This window comes from Syngnathus scovelli, chromosome 2 (assembly GCF_024217435.2).
Source record: "Syngnathus scovelli strain Florida chromosome 2, RoL_Ssco_1.2, whole genome shotgun sequence".
In the NCBI taxonomy this organism is placed as follows: Eukaryota; Metazoa; Chordata; class Actinopteri; order Syngnathiformes; family Syngnathidae; genus Syngnathus; species Syngnathus scovelli.
This window is the reverse complement of record NC_090848.1, coordinates 10,159,974-10,178,896: the sequence shown is the minus strand read 5'-3', so window position 1 is coordinate 10,178,896 and position 18,923 is coordinate 10,159,974. Positions and strand designations below refer to the sequence as shown.

At 42.0% G+C, this 18,923-nt stretch overlaps 3 protein-coding genes across 3 annotated transcripts; all 3 read right to left on the bottom strand.

The window, feature by feature from the left end:
• Window positions 1-57: 57 nt before the first annotated feature.
• xdh (xanthine dehydrogenase) lies at window positions 58-9,808 on the bottom strand. Its single transcript, XM_049752782.1, has 35 exons — window positions 9,533-9,808; window positions 8,983-9,040; window positions 8,401-8,497; window positions 8,211-8,319; window positions 8,005-8,131; window positions 7,852-7,913; window positions 7,424-7,510; window positions 7,274-7,354; window positions 6,845-6,989; window positions 6,673-6,765; window positions 6,443-6,594; window positions 6,156-6,249; window positions 5,960-6,069; window positions 5,628-5,812; window positions 5,394-5,556; window positions 5,010-5,099; window positions 4,782-4,951; window positions 4,556-4,679; window positions 4,365-4,484; window positions 4,094-4,190; window positions 3,901-4,025; window positions 3,708-3,841; window positions 3,549-3,636; window positions 2,948-3,034; window positions 2,684-2,875; window positions 2,462-2,607; window positions 2,307-2,388; window positions 2,090-2,185; window positions 1,810-2,013; window positions 1,683-1,735; window positions 1,492-1,606; window positions 1,118-1,183; window positions 855-1,043; window positions 406-573; window positions 58-318 (listed from the first exon to the last, which is right to left on the bottom strand). The coding sequence occupies exons 1-35, from the start codon at window positions 9,620-9,622 to the stop codon at window positions 268-270; spliced, it is 4,050 nt and encodes a 1,349-aa protein (XP_049608739.1). The 5' UTR covers window positions 9,623-9,808; the 3' UTR covers window positions 58-267.
• Window positions 9,809-11,452: 1,644 nt separating this feature from the next.
• dnajc27 (DnaJ (Hsp40) homolog, subfamily C, member 27) lies at window positions 11,453-15,918 on the bottom strand. The gene is made up of 7 exons (XM_049752847.2): window positions 15,527-15,918; window positions 14,811-14,893; window positions 14,656-14,725; window positions 14,221-14,385; window positions 14,025-14,147; window positions 13,785-13,945; window positions 11,453-13,138 (listed from the first exon to the last, which is right to left on the bottom strand). The coding sequence occupies exons 1-7, from the start codon at window positions 15,611-15,613 to the stop codon at window positions 13,006-13,008; spliced, it is 822 nt and encodes a 273-aa protein (XP_049608804.1). The 5' UTR covers window positions 15,614-15,918; the 3' UTR covers window positions 11,453-13,005.
• A 1,004-nt stretch (window positions 15,919-16,922) lies between these two features.
• LOC125988070 (T-cell surface glycoprotein CD3 zeta chain) lies at window positions 16,923-18,815 on the bottom strand. The gene is made up of 8 exons (XM_049752855.1): window positions 18,647-18,815; window positions 18,140-18,237; window positions 18,036-18,068; window positions 17,895-17,936; window positions 17,668-17,700; window positions 17,527-17,580; window positions 17,205-17,234; window positions 16,923-17,109 (listed from the first exon to the last, which is right to left on the bottom strand). Exons 1-8 carry the CDS (start codon window positions 18,696-18,698, stop codon window positions 17,044-17,046), a joined length of 408 nt encoding a protein of 135 aa, XP_049608812.1. The 5' UTR covers window positions 18,699-18,815; the 3' UTR covers window positions 16,923-17,043.
• Window positions 18,816-18,923: the final 108 nt, after the last annotated feature.

Here is an 18,923-nt window from a genome sequence, read left to right as displayed (position 1 = left end):
GGAATTCTTTTTTTATCCCGAATAGAAGACGGTGGAAGGTAGGTGCAAACGTTGTAATTGCCCTTGCTATAAATGATTTATTCTTTCTTTCACAATCATACATTTATGATCAAGTGCAGTGATAAATTGTGACACAACAAAATTTGAGTTGATTAGCTCTTTGAATCTGTTGTAGTATAACGAGAAAATCTTTTATGATATGTCGTGGACATGATATTCTGCTGTGCTTCACCATCCGGTGGCATGGGGTTCTGGTTTGCGATAGATTCAGACTTGGACAGACCAAGGCCGGAAGGTCCCAGGGTCTGCAGGGGGACACTGACACACAAAGATCAAGCGTTGCTGGTTTCCACGTCCACCACAAAATGCATTCTGTCGGTCGAGTAATTAAAAAGAGATTTTTACCAGTTTGGTGAAGCGGTCGTTGCAAGCATTTCGTATCCGCTCTGCAGAGGCGGGGCTGTCCAGCCTGAATGGGCCTGTGATGCCCGATTCAGTGCGAGCTGCACTAATGGCGTCTTTGATGGCAAAGAAAACAGATGATGCGAGGAACAAAGGAGGCTCGCCCACGGCCTGACCAAGAGAACACATCACAGTCATCATCTTTGACTGAGAGACACTTATTTGTAGTCTTTAGGACAAATACATTTTGTTCATCTGAATCGTAGCATGACAATCAGAAGTGGCAGTAAGTCACATATGAGCAAGTCTATATCTAAAAATATAGATATATGATCAAATCACGGCATTCAAGTCAAAGTCCAGTCAGGTCATTTAACTTTTGCCAACCAAGTCCAAGTCTCAAAATCAGCCAAGTCATTTTGCTCAAGTCCCCAACCTGGCGGTTGAGTTACCTTGGAGGCGAAGATGGCTTTGTCGTGAGGGGCGTCACGAAGCAACGACACGGTTAGCTCGGTGGGAATGTCACCAAAGGCCGGGATCTTGTAAGAACCTGGACCCCGGGTGAGGAGGACACCCTGAGGGGAATAGTGAAGCTCCTCCAGGGTGAACAGACCCAGACCCTGCATAAATGCCCCCTCCACCTTGAGACAAATAGACAATATTGCAGCTGCACTCCAGAATATACCACCTTGTTTTTGATGACCTGCTAACTTACTTGTCCGATGTCTATTGCGGGATTGAGGCTAACGCCAACGTCCATCACAATGGTAGTGCTCAGGTTCTAAATCAATCACAAGTATAATGTCAAGCTGACCTATTGAAAATTGACGTAATTGTCAGACATTGAAATGCATTAGGAAATATTACGTATAATATGATTACTATTTTTGAATGTTCTTGTTGCTGACAAACTTCTGCTCCGCATGTCAGCACATTCATCAGTAATATAGTGAACATGAGTGGGATAAATATTTACTTTCCAAGTAAATTTATAGTGTGAGCTCTAAGTCTTCTGCATAGATGGACACAGTCTGTAGTAATAAAGGTACAGTAAAAAAAAAAAAAAACGAAAAGGGAAAGCATTGTGACCTTGTGAGCTCCAGTCAAACAGTCCACCTCCACTTCAGAACAGGCGACTCCATAGCTGAAATAGTTGAACACTCGGCCAGAGTTGGTTTCAAAGCTGTATCCTATATTTGGAGTCCTGACACAAAACAGCCAATGGTGAAACTGAACTCATCATATTGACTACAGACAAGCGAGCTCAAGCACGGACGCACTTGTAAAAGCCGTTGGCACTCAGGTTGACTCTGGCAAAGTACGCTGCTTCGACCTGAAACACAGTCGCATGCAGAAACTCAAAGGGAGTAAACATTTCAGCCAAGCTATGCTCAAAATGACTCGTACCCAATCTTCCCACGATCCTTTGGGATTTTTGCTCTTGTAGGGTTCCAGGCGCTCATTGAGAAGCTGGCAGGCGTTTCTCACAGCAGCTCCGTTGAGGTCCGAAGAGGCAGAGGCAGCCGTCGGACTTGTGTTAGGGACAGTTTGGGTACTAGTCTCCGATATGTGGATCTTTGAGCAGGGAACACCAAGAACCCGGCTGGCAACCTGGAATGGGAGAAGTTGTTCAAATTCAAATGCTTAACTGACTGCAGTTCCTCCAATCAGTCTGTCTGAAAACTACCTGGATCATCTTGGTGTGGAGTCCCTGTCCCATTTCTGTCCCACCGTGAGTCAGCAGCACCGACCCATCTTTGTATATGTGTACAAGCGCTCCAGCCTGGGAAAAAATGTCCATCAAAGCTTAGTTTTTTCTTTGTGAGCATCCATTATTTGATACAATTTACAGTTGCCAATGAAAAAAATCGAAGCATGGCAGAACATGCAAATGCAGTTCATACCTGGTTAAGAAAGAGAGCCGTGAAGCTGATGCCGAATTTCGTCGGTATGATAGCAAGGCCTCGTTTGGTCCATCGGTTTTCTCTGGCAGAAAGATACCGACGTTGATTTAAGGCCGCCGCTTTTTTAGCGATAAAGTTTTTAAATGGTAACCTACTTATTGTACAGCTCGACAGCAGCTCGCTGCTGCCGGTACCGTGATCGGAACATGCACTCATCCCAGCAGCGATCCAAAGTAGACTGGTCCAGGACCTGGTTGTACGGTGTCACGTCACCTTCTTTATACAGGTTCATTTGTCGAACCTGCAAGAGGACAAACATAGTGACAGGACACTTCCTTCCCAGAATCTCGCCATTTTTGTACAGGCAATTCACAGACCTCATCCGCCGGCCGGCCCAGGCTCTGAGCCACGTCGTTCATCCAGGTCTCCGCAATCATCATGCCTTGCGGACCTCCAAAGCCTCTGAAGGCTGTATTAGATGGCAGATTGGTGCGGCACAAAAAGCCACGACCACGCACGTTTGGAATGCTGTATGCGTTCTCCATGTGGAACAGAGCGCGCTCCATGATCTCAATGACAAAGCAGAAGGCAACTATGTAAATGCAACATCACGAAGATACGAAGTGATGATGGATACTCACTGCCTGAGAGAGGTCAAGGGAATTTCCTGCATTACTGTACATTGACACATCCAGGGCTAGCAACTTCCCGCTCTTCAGGAAGCCCACCTTGAGAAGCAAGGGATTGTTTTAGTGCTTGCATCATTTTTTGGGTCGCTGTCGTTCAATTTATGATCAAAGGCCATCACTGATGGTCATGCAACTGATGTCACAAAAATTAGCAGCGAACGATTCTTCAAAATAAATGCTTTAAAGTATTTAATGCAATCCCAGTTGAAGTTTACAGTCAATCTAAACATAAAACTAAAAGTTGTACTCAAAACAAGGAGATAGCCTCTGTTAGCTCAATGCTAACTCAAAATGGCAAACGCCATAAACACTGTTGTTGTGTGGCATTAAAAATTTCACAAGGGATCATCAGTTTTTTTGTCCAGGCCTGTTTTATGAATTTGTTTTTCAAAATTATTTTGAACCATAAACAACGTCTGCTCTCTAATGTTTAATTTTTATTTACTATTATTTTTGTCATAAGTAATTTCTGTGACCAACAATTTTGTCCACACACGTGTGTATAAACATGTGATCTTGACCTGGTCAATGTGTGAAGTGTGTGCATTTGAACCTTATATTTTCCGTAGAATGGGTGTCTTCCTCCAGTGATCAACATGTCTTCATCTCTGTCCAACATGCACCTGACAGGTCGTCGCAGCCTGGCGCGCAAGCAGAAAAACCCGCGGGCATGAATGTACAAGCCCGAATCAGAAGTGACCGATCAACGTACTTGTGCGCTGCCACGGAAACCACAGTGGATAATAAGGTGGTCCGACTCTCTTTGCCGCCGAAGCCTCCGCCCATCCTTTTTACTCGCACTACCACCCTGTTGGAGGGGATGCCCAATGCCAAGGCTACCAGAGACTGACATGCAAACAATTAAAGCCTTGGTCAAACCATATTTTCACTACATTTCCCCTCACCTGCGTTTCAGAGGGATTCTGAGTGGAGGAAAAGAGCTCTATTTCGTCGTCTTCCCCTCGAGGGACAGCCACAGTCACGTTGGTCTCCAGGTAGAAATGTTCTTGGCCACCGATGTGCATCTCACCTGTCAGTCAGTCATTCATGTGAGCGCTTGGCTCCAGTTCATTTGCAATGGCGGGCTCACATTTATACCTTCCAGAATGTGGTCTGCTTGTTTGAATCCTGCCTCCAGGTCTCCCTTCTGGAGTGTTCTAATTATCTTGTAGAAGGACTGGGCGGCAATGGCTTCCTGTTAAATCCACCAGAAGCTTTTCAGAAGAATATTTGTGAAAGGCCAGAAACATTTTGGAGTTTCTATATGATCTTGGAGCTGACCTCGAGCCAGTTACAAGGAGTCATGCCGTCTTACCAAAATTCATTTCAACATTTGTTTGGAAATAAATCAGGCCCGTGGTCTTCTAACCTGTATGGTGATAATCGGCTGCAATTCCTCATACTGGATCTTGACGGCTTTGGCGGCTTGCTGAGCATGAACCTGAGTGTCAGCCACAACGGCACCAATGACGTGGCCCACACATGTGACCTATCATGAGAAGTGACACCTGAACAGTCAGATCATAATGGAGCCTTGTGAGTGACTCAAAAGAAACCCACCAGGTCATCAGCAAGGACGCTCTCATCATGCCATAGCCCGCTCTTGTTGCTGCCCGGAATGTCACGGGCAAAGACGCAGCAAATGAAGCCGGGCGAACACTCTGCTGCCGACGAGTCAATGGAACTGTGACACGAAGCCAAGGTTGTGAAGACTCGATAGGAGAATTTGTGTACAGCAGCCGGTACCCAACATTATGTTTGTGAATGTGAATGAACGGAATCTTACAGGATGCGAGCATGCGCCTTGCTGCTGGTCACCAGGGCCAAGTACACCTCGTTCTCAAACAGCGGGATGTCGTCGCAGTAAACCGCCTCACCCGTGGCCTGCTTCAGAGCTGAGAGGTGCATCATGGGATGGCCCACCACGTCATCTTGGTTCTGGGCCTGTGGCACCTCCTGCAGATCAAATGGTTCATAGCTTGTTTCTTTCCATGCCTCGTGGGCAATGTTGTACCTGGTAGATCTGAACACTGGATGGCGTCTCTTGATGGTAAATCTCTGTTGCGCTCAGGAGATCAGATGGGACCTCTTCCACATTTAAACCCTGACAAACGACCAAGCTCATGTGAAGATGATTGACCAGGCAGCTGTGTTGCTTGGAATGGAAACTTATTGCCAGAGTTGGGGCATAGGAGTCACATGGCTGAACTTAGGTCAGACTTTAGTTGCCAATTTTAAGACTTGACACTTGGTTGGCTAATTTTCTATCCTATTGGGATATCGGTCGTAGGAAATTGACTTGCTTGGTTTTTGCCACCATAACTTAACGTACATTTGAAGACTTAAGACTTACAATCATGTGACTGCCCGCCAACTCTGCAAGTGACACTTCAGTTACCTGCTCTCGCAGTTTCTGCAGCACTGTCAAGTAGAACTTGTAGAATAAACTGAGGCTAAGAGTTCGTCGGTATGTCACCATGCCGCCTGGCGCAGATGGATCCAGGGTCAACTCCTCTACCAAAGAGGAGCAAGCTTCTTCCAGCAACGCCTCCCCCCAGCATCTGAATGACATCATCGGGCGTTACCATCTCCTTTCCTTCCTCTATTCATTTCTATTCTTTGTGTTTGTTACCTTCCCAACAGTTTGTTTGCTGTCTTTTTTGCAAGCACTGTGGTGGCCGCCATGCCACCGTAGCTTAGCCTCACATCCTCCACAACGCACGTCCCGGGTGTGAAAGTGACACTCATGGCGGTGGTGACAATGCTGATGTCGTCCTCTCGGCGAGGTGACTGCTTGAAGGCTGAGAAGAATTGATTCTAGCGAGGACAAAGAAGAATCAGCAACAGAAGAGATGAGGGAATGACAGAAATGATCACAGGGTGACTGATGCTTTTGTTCATCTACTTTTCCCATCCTGTTTCTTTACACATACAAACATCTGTATGGACTTTTAATGCAGCTACCTTCCTGCTATAGGGAATCTCAATGGATAGCAGGATTTCTTGTGGGCGCAGCACAGTCCTCCTGTAACCCACAAAGAAACCGTCGTCCATCTGAACCACACGACTGCCATCTAATTAGAAGCAAGAGAGGATATGTTAGAGATGAGCTGCAGTATGGAGTTTCAAAGGCAGACTGAAAAGTATTTTTGGGTCTTACCTTTGTCCATCAGTGTGAGTTTACAGCTGGCTGCCATAAAAACAGGATTAAGGTCTGATATGGGACTAGCAGTCATGATGTTCCCACCAACAGCCTGAAAAGCAGCAATGGTGATCTTGTTGATTTTTATTGTTTATTTAGGATTATGCACATGCCAGAAACACCAGAATGAAACGGTGAGCATTCTATAACATGTTATATCACTGGAGTGGAACATGACTGGTTTATAAAAAAAAGAAAGGTCGGGCCTTTATTTTCATATCTCGCAACGCGCTGTTCTCGCTCACCGCAACGTTGCGTATCTGCTGTCCCGCAAACCAGCGCAACTGCTCCAGGACAGCAAGGAAGACCTGGGTTTGGTGTGAAGGGAGCTCCTTCACGGCCTGCTTCAGTACCTCACCCACTTGGGTGAGAGTGCACGCTGCGCCAAACACGATACCTAAAAGCATGACCCACACAAACTCGGTCTTCAAACTTCATTTGCTAATCCTTTTTTATGTTCTGCCTCAGTAGTTACCCTCATCAGTGTGTATCACTTTGTGGAGATCCGGGATGAAGGCTGGAGCCAGAATGACTGGATATAACATGTTCTTGAACTTTACTTCTATACCTATACACACACACACAAAATGAGCAAGTGGTTGCGAAAACGAGTGTGTGTGTTTGAGTGCATGGGAGTTAACACGTACCCACTTCTGTATTTCCCACCACCACTCGGGCATCGGGATGTTTCCATTTCAAAATGAGGAACTCGTCCAAGGTGGCAGGCTGCAGCCACACTGCCCTGTCACTGCGAAACTGCAGCGAGCAAGTCTTCTCACTTTTACTCAGGGTCTACAAAGTGCAAGCAAAAGTACTCATAATCCAAATATTTCAAAGCGTAAATACAAAGACTCGGATGAAAGTCCAATCTAGGTAGGTCCGGATTTTGAGCAGATTAGGTCACCTTTAAGAATATTCCATAGTCTGAAATTCTTTTACTTGTACATATATGATAATGAGTTGAATTATTACATCCAGGTTTTTTTTTCTATAAAGTATCAGTACTCAAGTACAGAGTGAGACTACATTTGCCAGCTGTGGATGTCAGACATGTGGCCTTATGTTCTGTTTCTCACCATCAGCTCTGGAGGGAAGATGACCTCCTGCGTGGGGTCAAGTGGCGCAAAGTCAGCAGTGTTGAACAGCTTTGAAGCCATCTAAAAAAATACTCCAACTGTTACTCCACTTGCAATAAGGCGGCATCTTTACAGTGAAGACACACTTACGTCCACATCCGCCTCATTCTCCTCGTCTTTGCTATTTCTCATACAGCAGCCGCCGTCCCGTCCCTTCCCCCCACAGCATCCGCCTTCCTAAAGTGACATACTAAATTGAGTGAATCCAATGATTTACAACATTTATAAATCATTGCGTACCATCGGAAATCATACAATTTTACTTGGTCAGTCAATTATTTATTTAGGACTAATAATATCTTGCCAGAGATGTACAGTGATAGGAAGAAACATTAAACGCTTGATAAAAGAAGGATCCAGTTAACTTTGTTACGAATTAATGGCATTTCAATTCATATCAATGGGGAAAGATGATTTGAGATAAGTGTTTTGAGTTACGATTGCGGTCACAGAATTAAACATGTTTCTCAATCTACAGGTTCCTTGGCTCAATAAAGGTTGGTCTGGTCTAGTCTCACCACAGTAAAGGTCTTGTAGGCTTCCAGGATGGGCCGATATCCAGTGCAGCGACAAAGGTTTCCTGAAAATTAGTACTTTGAAATTAAGCACACAATCCGCAGTATACAATCACAAATTCTATAAGTGAGTTAAGTCACGGTGAAATGTCCTACCTTGGAAAGCCTCCTCCACATCAGCCATTTTGGGGGTGGGGTTGTTTCTTAGCAATGCGTACATGGACATGACGATACCCGGAGTGCAGAAACCGCACTGCGAGCCGTGAGCCTTTGCGATCCGTTCCTGAATACGACACAATAAATCCGGGGTCATCAACCTTTTAAAACGCAAAGGTACTTCTTGGCTACCCATCAACACCAACCTGTACGGGATGCAGCTGCCTTGCAACACTGCCAATTCCTTCCACGGTGGTCACAGCAACCAGATGCAAGGAGCAGATGGGGGCAAGGCAGGCGTTCACGGCATAATGACTAAGCAGAGCTAAGGACTTCATTTCTCAGTCTCAATTTATCAGCTTGAAATCAGCGCATGACTTCCAGGCGGCAGGATACGTCAGGTTTTGCGTGTGAGCTTGGTATTTGGACAGCATCACTGTGCACGCTCCGCAGCCACCTTCAGAACAACCCAGCTTGGTCCCCGGTAAGCCCACTGAGACAAAACATTCCATGAAATACATGCACATGCATCCAAAGTCCTCAAAGAGTCACAAGGCAATGATTGATTCATGTAGTGTCTGAGTCTACTGCCAATGAAATAAAGCAGGGTGAAGGGAGAGACTTGTGTGAGACCAAATACACGTTAGTTCCGCTGAAATGCGCCAAAGAATGCGTTTGATGAGACGCTGGCTGTGTATGTATCCAGTGATGGAAAGTAACAATGTACAAATACTTGGTTGTTGCAGATAAAAATTCTTCAACCATCTTCACTTGAATATTTTGTTTCTGATGACTCGGCGCAATTCACTTTTGTTTCACAGAGTTCTAAAGTCAAGTTTATTTGTACAGCCCTTTATCACGAGTAATCACAAGTATAAGAGTTCCTATTTCCACATCTAACAAAAAACAGCCACTTAAGCAGAAAATGTGAACACTTTTGCAACTTCTGCTATCATGATGAGTGTGAGTGCTACATACGCTTCCTCCTCAGATATGTGAGCAAGGTCATTTCAGGATCTGCATTTGTCTCCACAATCTGCACAACAGGGACAAAAAGTTTCATTTCCGCTTTCGATTGACTGCATATCAATAAGTGACATATAAATTGCTGAAATGACACTTTGGCTCATCACGTTGGGAAATAAAATCTAAGGCACGTTGAACGGATGTTGCAGCCCAAAACTGGCGCAGTTATTTATTAACAGCTTCAGGCCTGTGTCCAGACCACACTGCTCTCTAAAAACACTGCTGTCATGTTTATTAGTATTTGTCATTCGTGAACAAGACTATCACAAGTTCTAAAACCCTCTCTAAAGGAGCACTTTAAAAAAATAATCTTTAGGAACTAAAGCCAGTTTCATGCCAGTATATTTACAAACACACACAGTAGATTGAAATTACAAAAATATAATCTTGTAAAATGCATCTCTACTTGTTGTTTTCTGTACATGGTCTCTAACATATGAACACCTCACATATGTATAAACAATTGCAATTGATGTTCAAGTTAAATGAATGACATTTTTACCTTTTTCCCATTTACGAAGAAGATGAGGTCATCGGAGGAAGACCGGGCACAGGTCGTGCAGTCCCTCATGTTTTTGTCCAGTTCCCTCATGTTGTGAAATCTTTCTGTCCTCTTCAGACTTTTGATTTCAGATGTTAACTGTCCAGAGGGGGCATGTGCTTGGAGCCCCGCCCCTCTAAGCAACACAACAACTTTCAAGTTTTAGTACCCTGTATTATGTACAAGGACGAGAATTAGTGGGAGTCTAGCTCGGTGGTTGGTACACACTGATCTAGACTGCTGTAAATGAACTTTGCCACCTGGCAAAGCAGAAAGAGATCTCAGGGACTGTATAATTATTGACAGTTGGCGTTTGGAGACAAAGGTCCACAAATATATTGTCGCCAGCTCTTAATCTGACTTCCTGGACAAGGGAAAACTTAAGGAAGAAAGTTAAAGCACATACATACCACACATAGATAATAGAGGTCAGTGTAATTTTCATGTCATAAGCAAAATGGGACATCTCATTGTCTGGTAGTAGTCGTTTTTGTCCCAAAAAACATTTAAAACATTTTGAAAACGTCTCTAGTTAAAATGGCAAAAATGGTTTTCCAAGTAAAAGCAAACGTTTTATTTGGATTCCACACAAAAATAACTAGTCAGCTTTCATGTAGGATGACAGATCGGAAAATTTACTGTTGACAGGATGAAATTCTGTGACAAATTTTACATTAAAAAAGGTATCTAAACAATGAATCGATTATCGAAAAATCATAATCAGTTAATTTAATAATTGATTACCGTATTTTCCACACTATAAGGCGCACCTAAAAACCTCCAATTTTCTCAAAAGCCGACAGTGCGCCTTATAATCAGGTGCGCCTTATATATGGACCTATATTGAGCCAATACAGCAGGCGTGTCCAAAGTTCGGCCCACGGACCAAATGTATATATCTTATATATGGACAAAGTTTTAAAATGGGAATTTAGCCGTCATTCTCATTTTACTGCTGGACTTAGTACAGTCCTGTTTATGTCTGATTTAAGTGCTCACTGAGCCTGCAGATATATCTTAAAATGTTGGGCAATATTCAATTAATTAGATTAATGCTTCATGGAGTTGAAGTTGCCCTTCTGCGCCATTGAGTTATGCACTCACTCCAAATCCACCGAGTCACGCATGTTGTTGCAGCAACCCGTGTTCAACATGTGACTATCCTAATTAAACACGCCTCTGACACGAGGCGTCAACACATATTATGTGACTACAATAAATTTCTATCATCATCATCATCATCATCAATTCTTTGTCTAAGTGTATTGTTGCCCGTTACTCAATTTTTGAACTGTTATTTTTAATTCTAATAAATTATTGTAAATTCAATGTTATTTACTGGAATTTAACTCAGACTTGTAAACATGTCATTAAACACCTAAATCCAAATGGAAACTCCATTTATTCAGAACCACCCGAGATAGATAAAAACAACTTTTAAACTACCTTGATACTCATTTAAATTCATCAAAATAGTCAAACTTATTGAAACTTTTAAGTATTCATTAGTAATATTTATATATATTTACCTTGAAACTGACAGATAATCTATTTGTCAAACCCAGTTACTGTAAAAGTGACATAAAACAAGAGAGAATCAAACATATATTTAAACACCCAAAAAATTAACCAAACCATTTCAACAGACCAAATTCTAGCTCGTGCTCAATGCTAACATGTACAGTAATGCCAAACGCCATAGATGGAAATTAGCATAGCCTAATTTTAATTATAAACCTTTAAAGGACGACTACAATCAAAAATCAAATTAAAATGGAGCGGCTGAATGATAGCCAGTCAATGAAATATTTTCGGGAGACCCTTTGGTGCACGTTTGTAAAAAAGCTAGTCATGTCCTCTGAAAAAAAGCATCCATTCATCTGACTCTCAAGGCTTTTATTCTTCTCCATTAAAATGTGCCCTAAAAAATATTTTTTAACATCGTAGCCACATGACGCTGACATAATTTCACGGTCATGCATTGCTCACAGATAAAACAGCGACACAAATACATTTGAACAATTTGTACATAGATAATTTCGCAAGTTGTTTTGTTTTAACCAGGCTATCCTAAAAAAAAGATTTAATATGATTATTTTATAATTTACATTCTTTTATCACTACTGAGCGTCTTTCCTGTGTTTTGAGCGCAGAGTCTCTCTTTCTCTCTTTTTTTTTTAAATAATCACAACTTAAATTGTAGATTTGTAAACATAGGAAACAAGGCCTAAATTTTGCTGCTCCCATCTTAAGTTTCAACGCTGACTAATGTACAGACAGACAAGCACAGACATCACTTGTGGGAGGAGCAAAGCAGACAAATTGGGAAATCTGTAATTCTTAAAACGTGTCCGTGAGTAAACTGCTCAGAGTTTTGCTGGATCGTTTACACTGATGAACATCGCTCACATCATATTTGTCCACCTTTAATCCACCACGTTCCTGCTCATGGTTTGACTATGTTGCATTGACATTTGCTGGATTAAGAGAATTAACATTAGCCAGCAACTTCATTTGAGTTGAGGTCATTTGTGTTTGCTAAAGTGTCTGCTGCATGCACCACATGCACGGATCAGCGACACAAATGGATCTTTTCACAATTGTTATTTTCGGAGTTTGATATTTGAAATCATGCTGAGAGGCCCTAATGACTAAATAAATTATATGAATTTTAGTGTGTAAAGTGCTGCCTCCACAAATTCAAATTATTTTTGTGTCTTTATAAGCATTATATTGGGTTATTTCAACAAGACATGCCACAGGCATTTGAGATTCTGCCTATGGCCTTCCTGTATGGAGTTTGCATGTTCCCCCCGTGCCTGTGTGGGTTTCCTGCGGGTAATTTGGCTTCTTCCCACATTCCAAAAACATGCATGCTGTGCCCTTGCAATTGACTGGCGACTGGCTCAAAGTCAGCGGGAATAGGCTCCAGCACGCCTGTGACCCTCGTGAGGATAAGCGGTTCGGAAGATGAATGAAAAGAAATGCTTATTAGTCTCATTTAAATACAAACATGCATGATTAGCAAAGCTAACTGATGCATTTGCGTTTAATTGGAATTCGCACACATTTCGGAGGTAGAGATAAATCCATGTAACAATCCAAATATAATAACATAATAAATTACAATAATTTAATATAAATGACCTTTTCATGTCTGTTACCTTACGGACATTTTGTCTAGATCAAGCTTAACACTGAACTTGGATCTGTTTTTGTTGACATATTTTCATCATTAGAAACCCTACTTAACATAGTGAGATGATTTCATGTTAAATGTGAGTTCTTGAACACACCACATTCTGTACATGCATGTGTTTTCAGAGATGTCATAAAATGGGTTTGGCAGAGCATATCATGGCACCCAAGAAGTGGAACACAAAGTGCTTATAAAAAAAAAAATTGTGAGACTGGATGTTTTATGTGTGTTGGCGCTATTTGATGTTCTTCAGCAGTGAGGTGCGCGCGTTCACCACTGCCTTGAATGCATCTTCACTCCCGGGGGCCACACATTTGTCGGGGTGCAACAGTACTGCCAGCTTCCTGTAGGCCTTGTTGACCTCCTCCCTGGAAACCAGCATGTAGGAAGGATAAAGAAAAAAAAATAAAAATATTTTTTTAACTCATCAGTTTTTTAACTCGTCAGTTTTGCAAAAGACCATTTGAGAGCACTTTAACAGATTTTTTTCAAGAACCTCGGAATATTGTGATCTATTTTTACATCAACTACATCTCAGATGAGAGAACCATAAAAAACTTTGATTCTACCTTTTTCCATTCATTAGTCAAGAGTAAAACAGCTAAGGTATACGAAATTCAGCCACTTCTCACATGATCTGGAGAAAAATAGCAGTTTGTGTAAAAACAGCGACGATTATGCTTTTTAGATTTCATGATACCTCGAACATTTGTGCACGGCTGCCAAATGAAATTAATGGACATTCAATTCTTCTCAACATTCACTTTTTTAGGATCCATTTCATAAGGAGGAACACAGTTACTCTCACACGAATGGTGACCGGATGTTGTGAAGCTCACTGCTGCCATCTAGTGGCGGAATTGCTTATTAGCAGATGGGGGCGAGCGCTTACTTATTTTGACGAGACAGGCCCAACCCCTCCAAACAGGCTGATTTTGGATGAGTTGAGGGTAACTACTGTAATCAAGACATCTGAGAAGCTCATGTCTATTTGGCCGTGGCCTATCAACTCACCGTGTGGCGCCGGGTTTGACCCCCAGCATATCCCAAGAGTCCTTGCTGTTTCTGATACGTCTGATAGTGTCTGCTTGCTCTTTGGTGAAGCCTACGCTGACCTCTGACACAGGGCGCTTACCGCCATTCTCACACATGTCGGTAATGGAGGAGAAGAAGGCCTGCACACAAACAAAAACACAAAAGACTGAGTCTACATTCCAGTTTAGGGTCGGCGGAGTCTCCAGTATGTTCTCCCACCTGGAACATCTCGTTGATACCTTCTCCACTTTGCGCTGACGTCTCAAAGTAATGAAAGCCTCGAGACTCCGCCCACAAACGCCCCTCCCCCTCATCCACCACGCGCCGTTTCAACAGGTCCACCTGTGGACACAATCGGTTAACTTCATGACTTGTGCTTTTGCGGCAACTCAGCTCGAGGTGGGGCGAGTCGGACCTTGTTGGCACAGACCACAAACACGATGCTGTCCATGTTGGCCTGAGAGCCCATTTCCTGTTTCATTTCGCCCAGCCAGCTATCCAGGGCGTCAAAACTGTCCCGAAGACCAACATCATACACCAGAAGCACGCCTTGACTGTCCTTGTAGAACTCATTCCGCACCTTGCAGAAGAAATAGATTTGTATAATATAATATGTGCAAACTGTATATAATTTAATTTATATAATATTTTTTATTAACTTGATATTCACAGAAAAGCATCATAGGAGACTACACAGCTACTCCTGGTTAATAAAAAGTTGACATTACTATAATGTCGATAACAGTGAATGAGTTCAATTTTATGGTGGCGGTCAATTACTTGCAGTTTTGTGCTATTTGAAGCAGGCCTCAGAAAATTAAACCTTAACACTGAACTTCGTCAGACTCACTTCGTAGAAGAATGGATGGCCAGCCATGTCGAAGATATTGACTTTGATTTCTCTGTCGCGAACCTGCACCCTGATAACACAAGCCTTAATAGGGTCATATTGCAAATACATACAAATGAGAAACTGCACACAATTACTAAATTGAACACACTTACTTGGTGACTCCGTAGTCAATTCCAATAGTGGCCAAATATTTGGGAACAAACCTCTTCTCACAATAACGTTTAATGATGCAACTCTGCAGGGAGAAATGAGAACACCATTAGACCTAAATCCATTTAGTACTAAAAAATAACATTGTTAGACAATACATTGATTTCTAAAGCACTACACAATTTGATATTTTATTTCACAAAGATTACAATGCGACACTTTTATTAGACTATTGTAAATCTGGCACTGGAATTTCATTGTATAATTAATTTATTATTTTTCACCCATTAAGCCATTTATTGAATGGGGGAAAACAGCCAAACAGAAAAACTAAATGAGAATTAGCGCACAGCCTAAGGACCACGCCCCTTTACGGTACACACGAATATAGCGGTGCAAATTATACTTAGTTAGGATAAGCGGCTCAAAAAATGGACTGATGAGTGGAATGCCAGTTTATTTCTTTCGTTCTTTTTTTATTATTATACATATTGTCTTTATTAATAACACGTTACAATTGTTTTCGTTCATTAAATTAGAAATGGTTGCAAATACAAATACGTCGTCAAATTACCCATACATTCAGTAAACTATACGTTTGATTACATCACTAAATAACGTTACTAAATGATGACGATTGATTGATTGAATTGTTTATTTTGGCACGGACATAGTGACACTTCATCACAGTTTTTCATTGATTGATAAAAGCTTATACCTTCCCGACTTCGGCGTTGCCAAGGCTTATTACTTTCACGCGGAGCGGCTTCTTGTTGTCTCGCCTTTTCGGCACGTTCGTTTCCATTTTTGTTTAATCCTTGAAAACTGAAACTTTTGGAGGAAGCAACGAGAAGGACGATGTTAACACCAAGCCCGTGCGGCTAAGGGCTAACGTTAGCATTTAGCACGACCCATGGACACGCGACTGAATCTGCGACACAATTACCGTTGTACTACTTATGATAAGTAATTATAATTATGTTGGGAACGATTGACATGATTTGATAATCTGTCGGATAAAGCGGCATAAACACAGCGAGCAGACTCGCTAGCGCCATTGCCTCAATGCTAAAACGCTGTTCGTACGTGCACTTCCGCTCGTTCGTTTCAAAATAATAAGCCAATCAATCGTGCTCAAATTAAAAGCATGAATGTTATTAATGATTTCATTTTACGTTGTACGAAAAACTAAAGGTATTGAAATTAATCTAACAAAAAAAACAAGAATAATTGATTATGTGTCATGTCATTTATTAATTAAAATTGGAGATACTGTTCGTTTTCCATTTACAAAGATAACTAAGCAGAGGTTGGTAGTAACATACACTCCATTACATTCACTTCATTACATTAAAGTAACTTTTGGGCTGAATTGTAATTGCCCAAGTAGTTTCACTGCAATATTCTTATTTTTTGTTTTTTATCAATCTGGCAGAGATCTAGGTGACAAAATACAATGATGTATAAAACTGTAAGGAGGAGGAAAAAAGGATCTCCCTGGTTAAACAAACCAACCAACCAACCAACCAACCAACCAACCAACCAACCAACCAACCAACCAACCAACCAACCAACCAACCAACCAACCAACCAACCAACCAACCAACCAACAAGATAAGGCATAGCCCAGTGTGGTTTTGCTGTGTTTTTGCGCTGGCGGCCTTGGGGTGGTGTCATCAGGAAGAACCAAACAGCAGTAGCAGTAAATAAAACAGTCAAGCTTCAAAAAGCCAAACTTTCCATCACTGGGCAACCCGTTCTATGAGGGTCAGCCACAGTCGGCCAGATAGATGGCCCACTCAAGAGCTGGTGATAGCTGGCGACCGACTGGTCCTGCTGGTGTTACCAACTACCAGCAAGCAAGGCAAAACCCATGGTAGTAGCCCTAGTTTGTTACACGTGCAAATTTTTTGAGCAGTGAAATTTGAAGTGCCCGACACCCCTCCGCAGACAAAATGTTTCATCATATGTGCTCTGGCGCCAAAACTGTCAGTAACCCACAACTTGACCCCCTGCCCCAAAACACACACTAATGAAATTGCTTTTGCAAAAAAAAAATATTTGCACATAAGTTTCACTGTTCTGTTTTGTATACACATTGAAAAAAAATAAGATTCAGCAGAAATGTCACTTTATTTTATTACATTACACAATTATCTCATGTATTATTATTTTATGATATAGAACAGTAGAAAATGATTAGATTTTGAAAGGAACAATGAGCACGACATATTTCTAGCGGCTTGAAAACGGCTGCATCTGGATGGAATCGTAGGTGTCTCTGGTCGCTCTGCTGAGACCCTGAAGTCACATTTCAAAGGTGATGTTTCCGTGTGAATGGGGTGGAAATTCAGATAAAAATCGAATTTATTCACTGAACTTGAAATTGCACTCACCTGGTAAACCAGATCGTTTTTTCGGGGTCGCTATAGGAAGCAGCAAATGAGCGTGAACATTTGGATCATTTCAGTCACACATTGAGATAAACAAGTAGTCCAAACAATCCGTGTCGTTTGTTCACAAACGAAATATATTTGATCAGATCTTTGCTTATATCTTAAAAACAAATTTGGAAAAATGTGTAAGTCAGGGAACGAGTATCTCAAGTCACCACTATCTGAAAAATTAAATTGTTTTTGATTGCCAATGGAAAATAGAAAGAACAAACGATACACGGATTGCCATGGATGGTTCTGAAACAATAAAGGCCACACGCACTTCTTTTTTAACAGGAAGTTCTTTGTATTCGTCTTCTGGTCTTTTGGTCAAGCCCTAAAACGGCACACGTGCAGACACACACAAACACACACTGTTTTATTTTGTTTTCTAACGATAAACTTAACCCAGAGGTACTGGTACCGTGTATGTCGCATTATCACTCTCCCAGCGTTTCTGTAGGACACATATAAGGGAGAAGTTTGTGAAACACGATACACAAAGCTCACTGGGTAGTTAAGTTCTTTAGTTTTAACTGGTTATGCAATATTTTACATTGAACAGTTCTTGAGAGCTTTCACTTCCACATACTATACGCTTTTTGGCATTTTCAAGATTATTCCTGGGATGACTTTCTTTGGGATACTTACACGCCCTCTCTCCAGGTCTCCTCTCTTCTGGCTACTTCCACCCTGATGAAGGCGAAGGAGAGAGCGTTGATATTGTCACAATTTACATCAAAATGGCGATAGGAGAGGAGGAGACGCTCTGCTACTGTTTGTGGGTCTCACCGTATAAGCGCTGTCCGCCTTTGTTTTGAAGAACTGCACAAAGATGTTTAGAGGTGAAATGGCTGCAGAAGATTGTGTGTGGTTAGGGTAAGTAGCAGACTGACCTTCTCCTTGATGAACATGGCGGTGATGATCAGGCCGTATAGACTCAGGAAGCCGTCCAGAATGTAACACAACTTGGGGTCGTACAGCGTCATGGCATCTGCACATTTAGTTGTGCTCAGCGACAATCTTTACCAAAGCGTGCGTTGCCAATTTGCTTCCCTTTTTCTGTCTCAGGAAATATATTTGTCTTTTTTTCTAAGAGGAACGCATGTTCCTGAGCAGCCGAGTTGCTAAAAACCACAAACTTGCTTCCTGGTTGGTCGCTTCAAACAATCTATCTCATAGTTTGATGATTACTTTGAACAATGAAAGGAAAACAATCTGTTTGGACTCTGGTCAAAATGCCAAAGTTTAAAATGTGGATGAAATTTGTCAACTCAAGTTGACGTTCTTTTTTTTTTTAACCTATTAGGAGAATCATCTCAAGAGCTTCTCGTGTACTTCAAAGAAGCATCAAACACCAAATAAATACAATTTGAGTTTGATAAATTGATGACGTGTTTTACCTGCAGGCTCAATCGCCAAGACCAGCACACCTGATATCCACCAGAACGCCATACCGACCTCCGTGGAGTCTCTCAAACAACGTTTTTGCTTTAAATTGGGACAGGAAGTGGTGCGTAGCAGGTGTGGCGGGTATCACAGCAAACACGTCGACTCACAGTTTTGAAGTAGCGACATCTGACTCAAAGTACTGTTTATTACCTCCACCAAGCACAAACGTGTTATTTTTTTAGTGTGCTGCCATTTTAGACTGAGCCCGTATGTTTAAGTTCCCTAAAT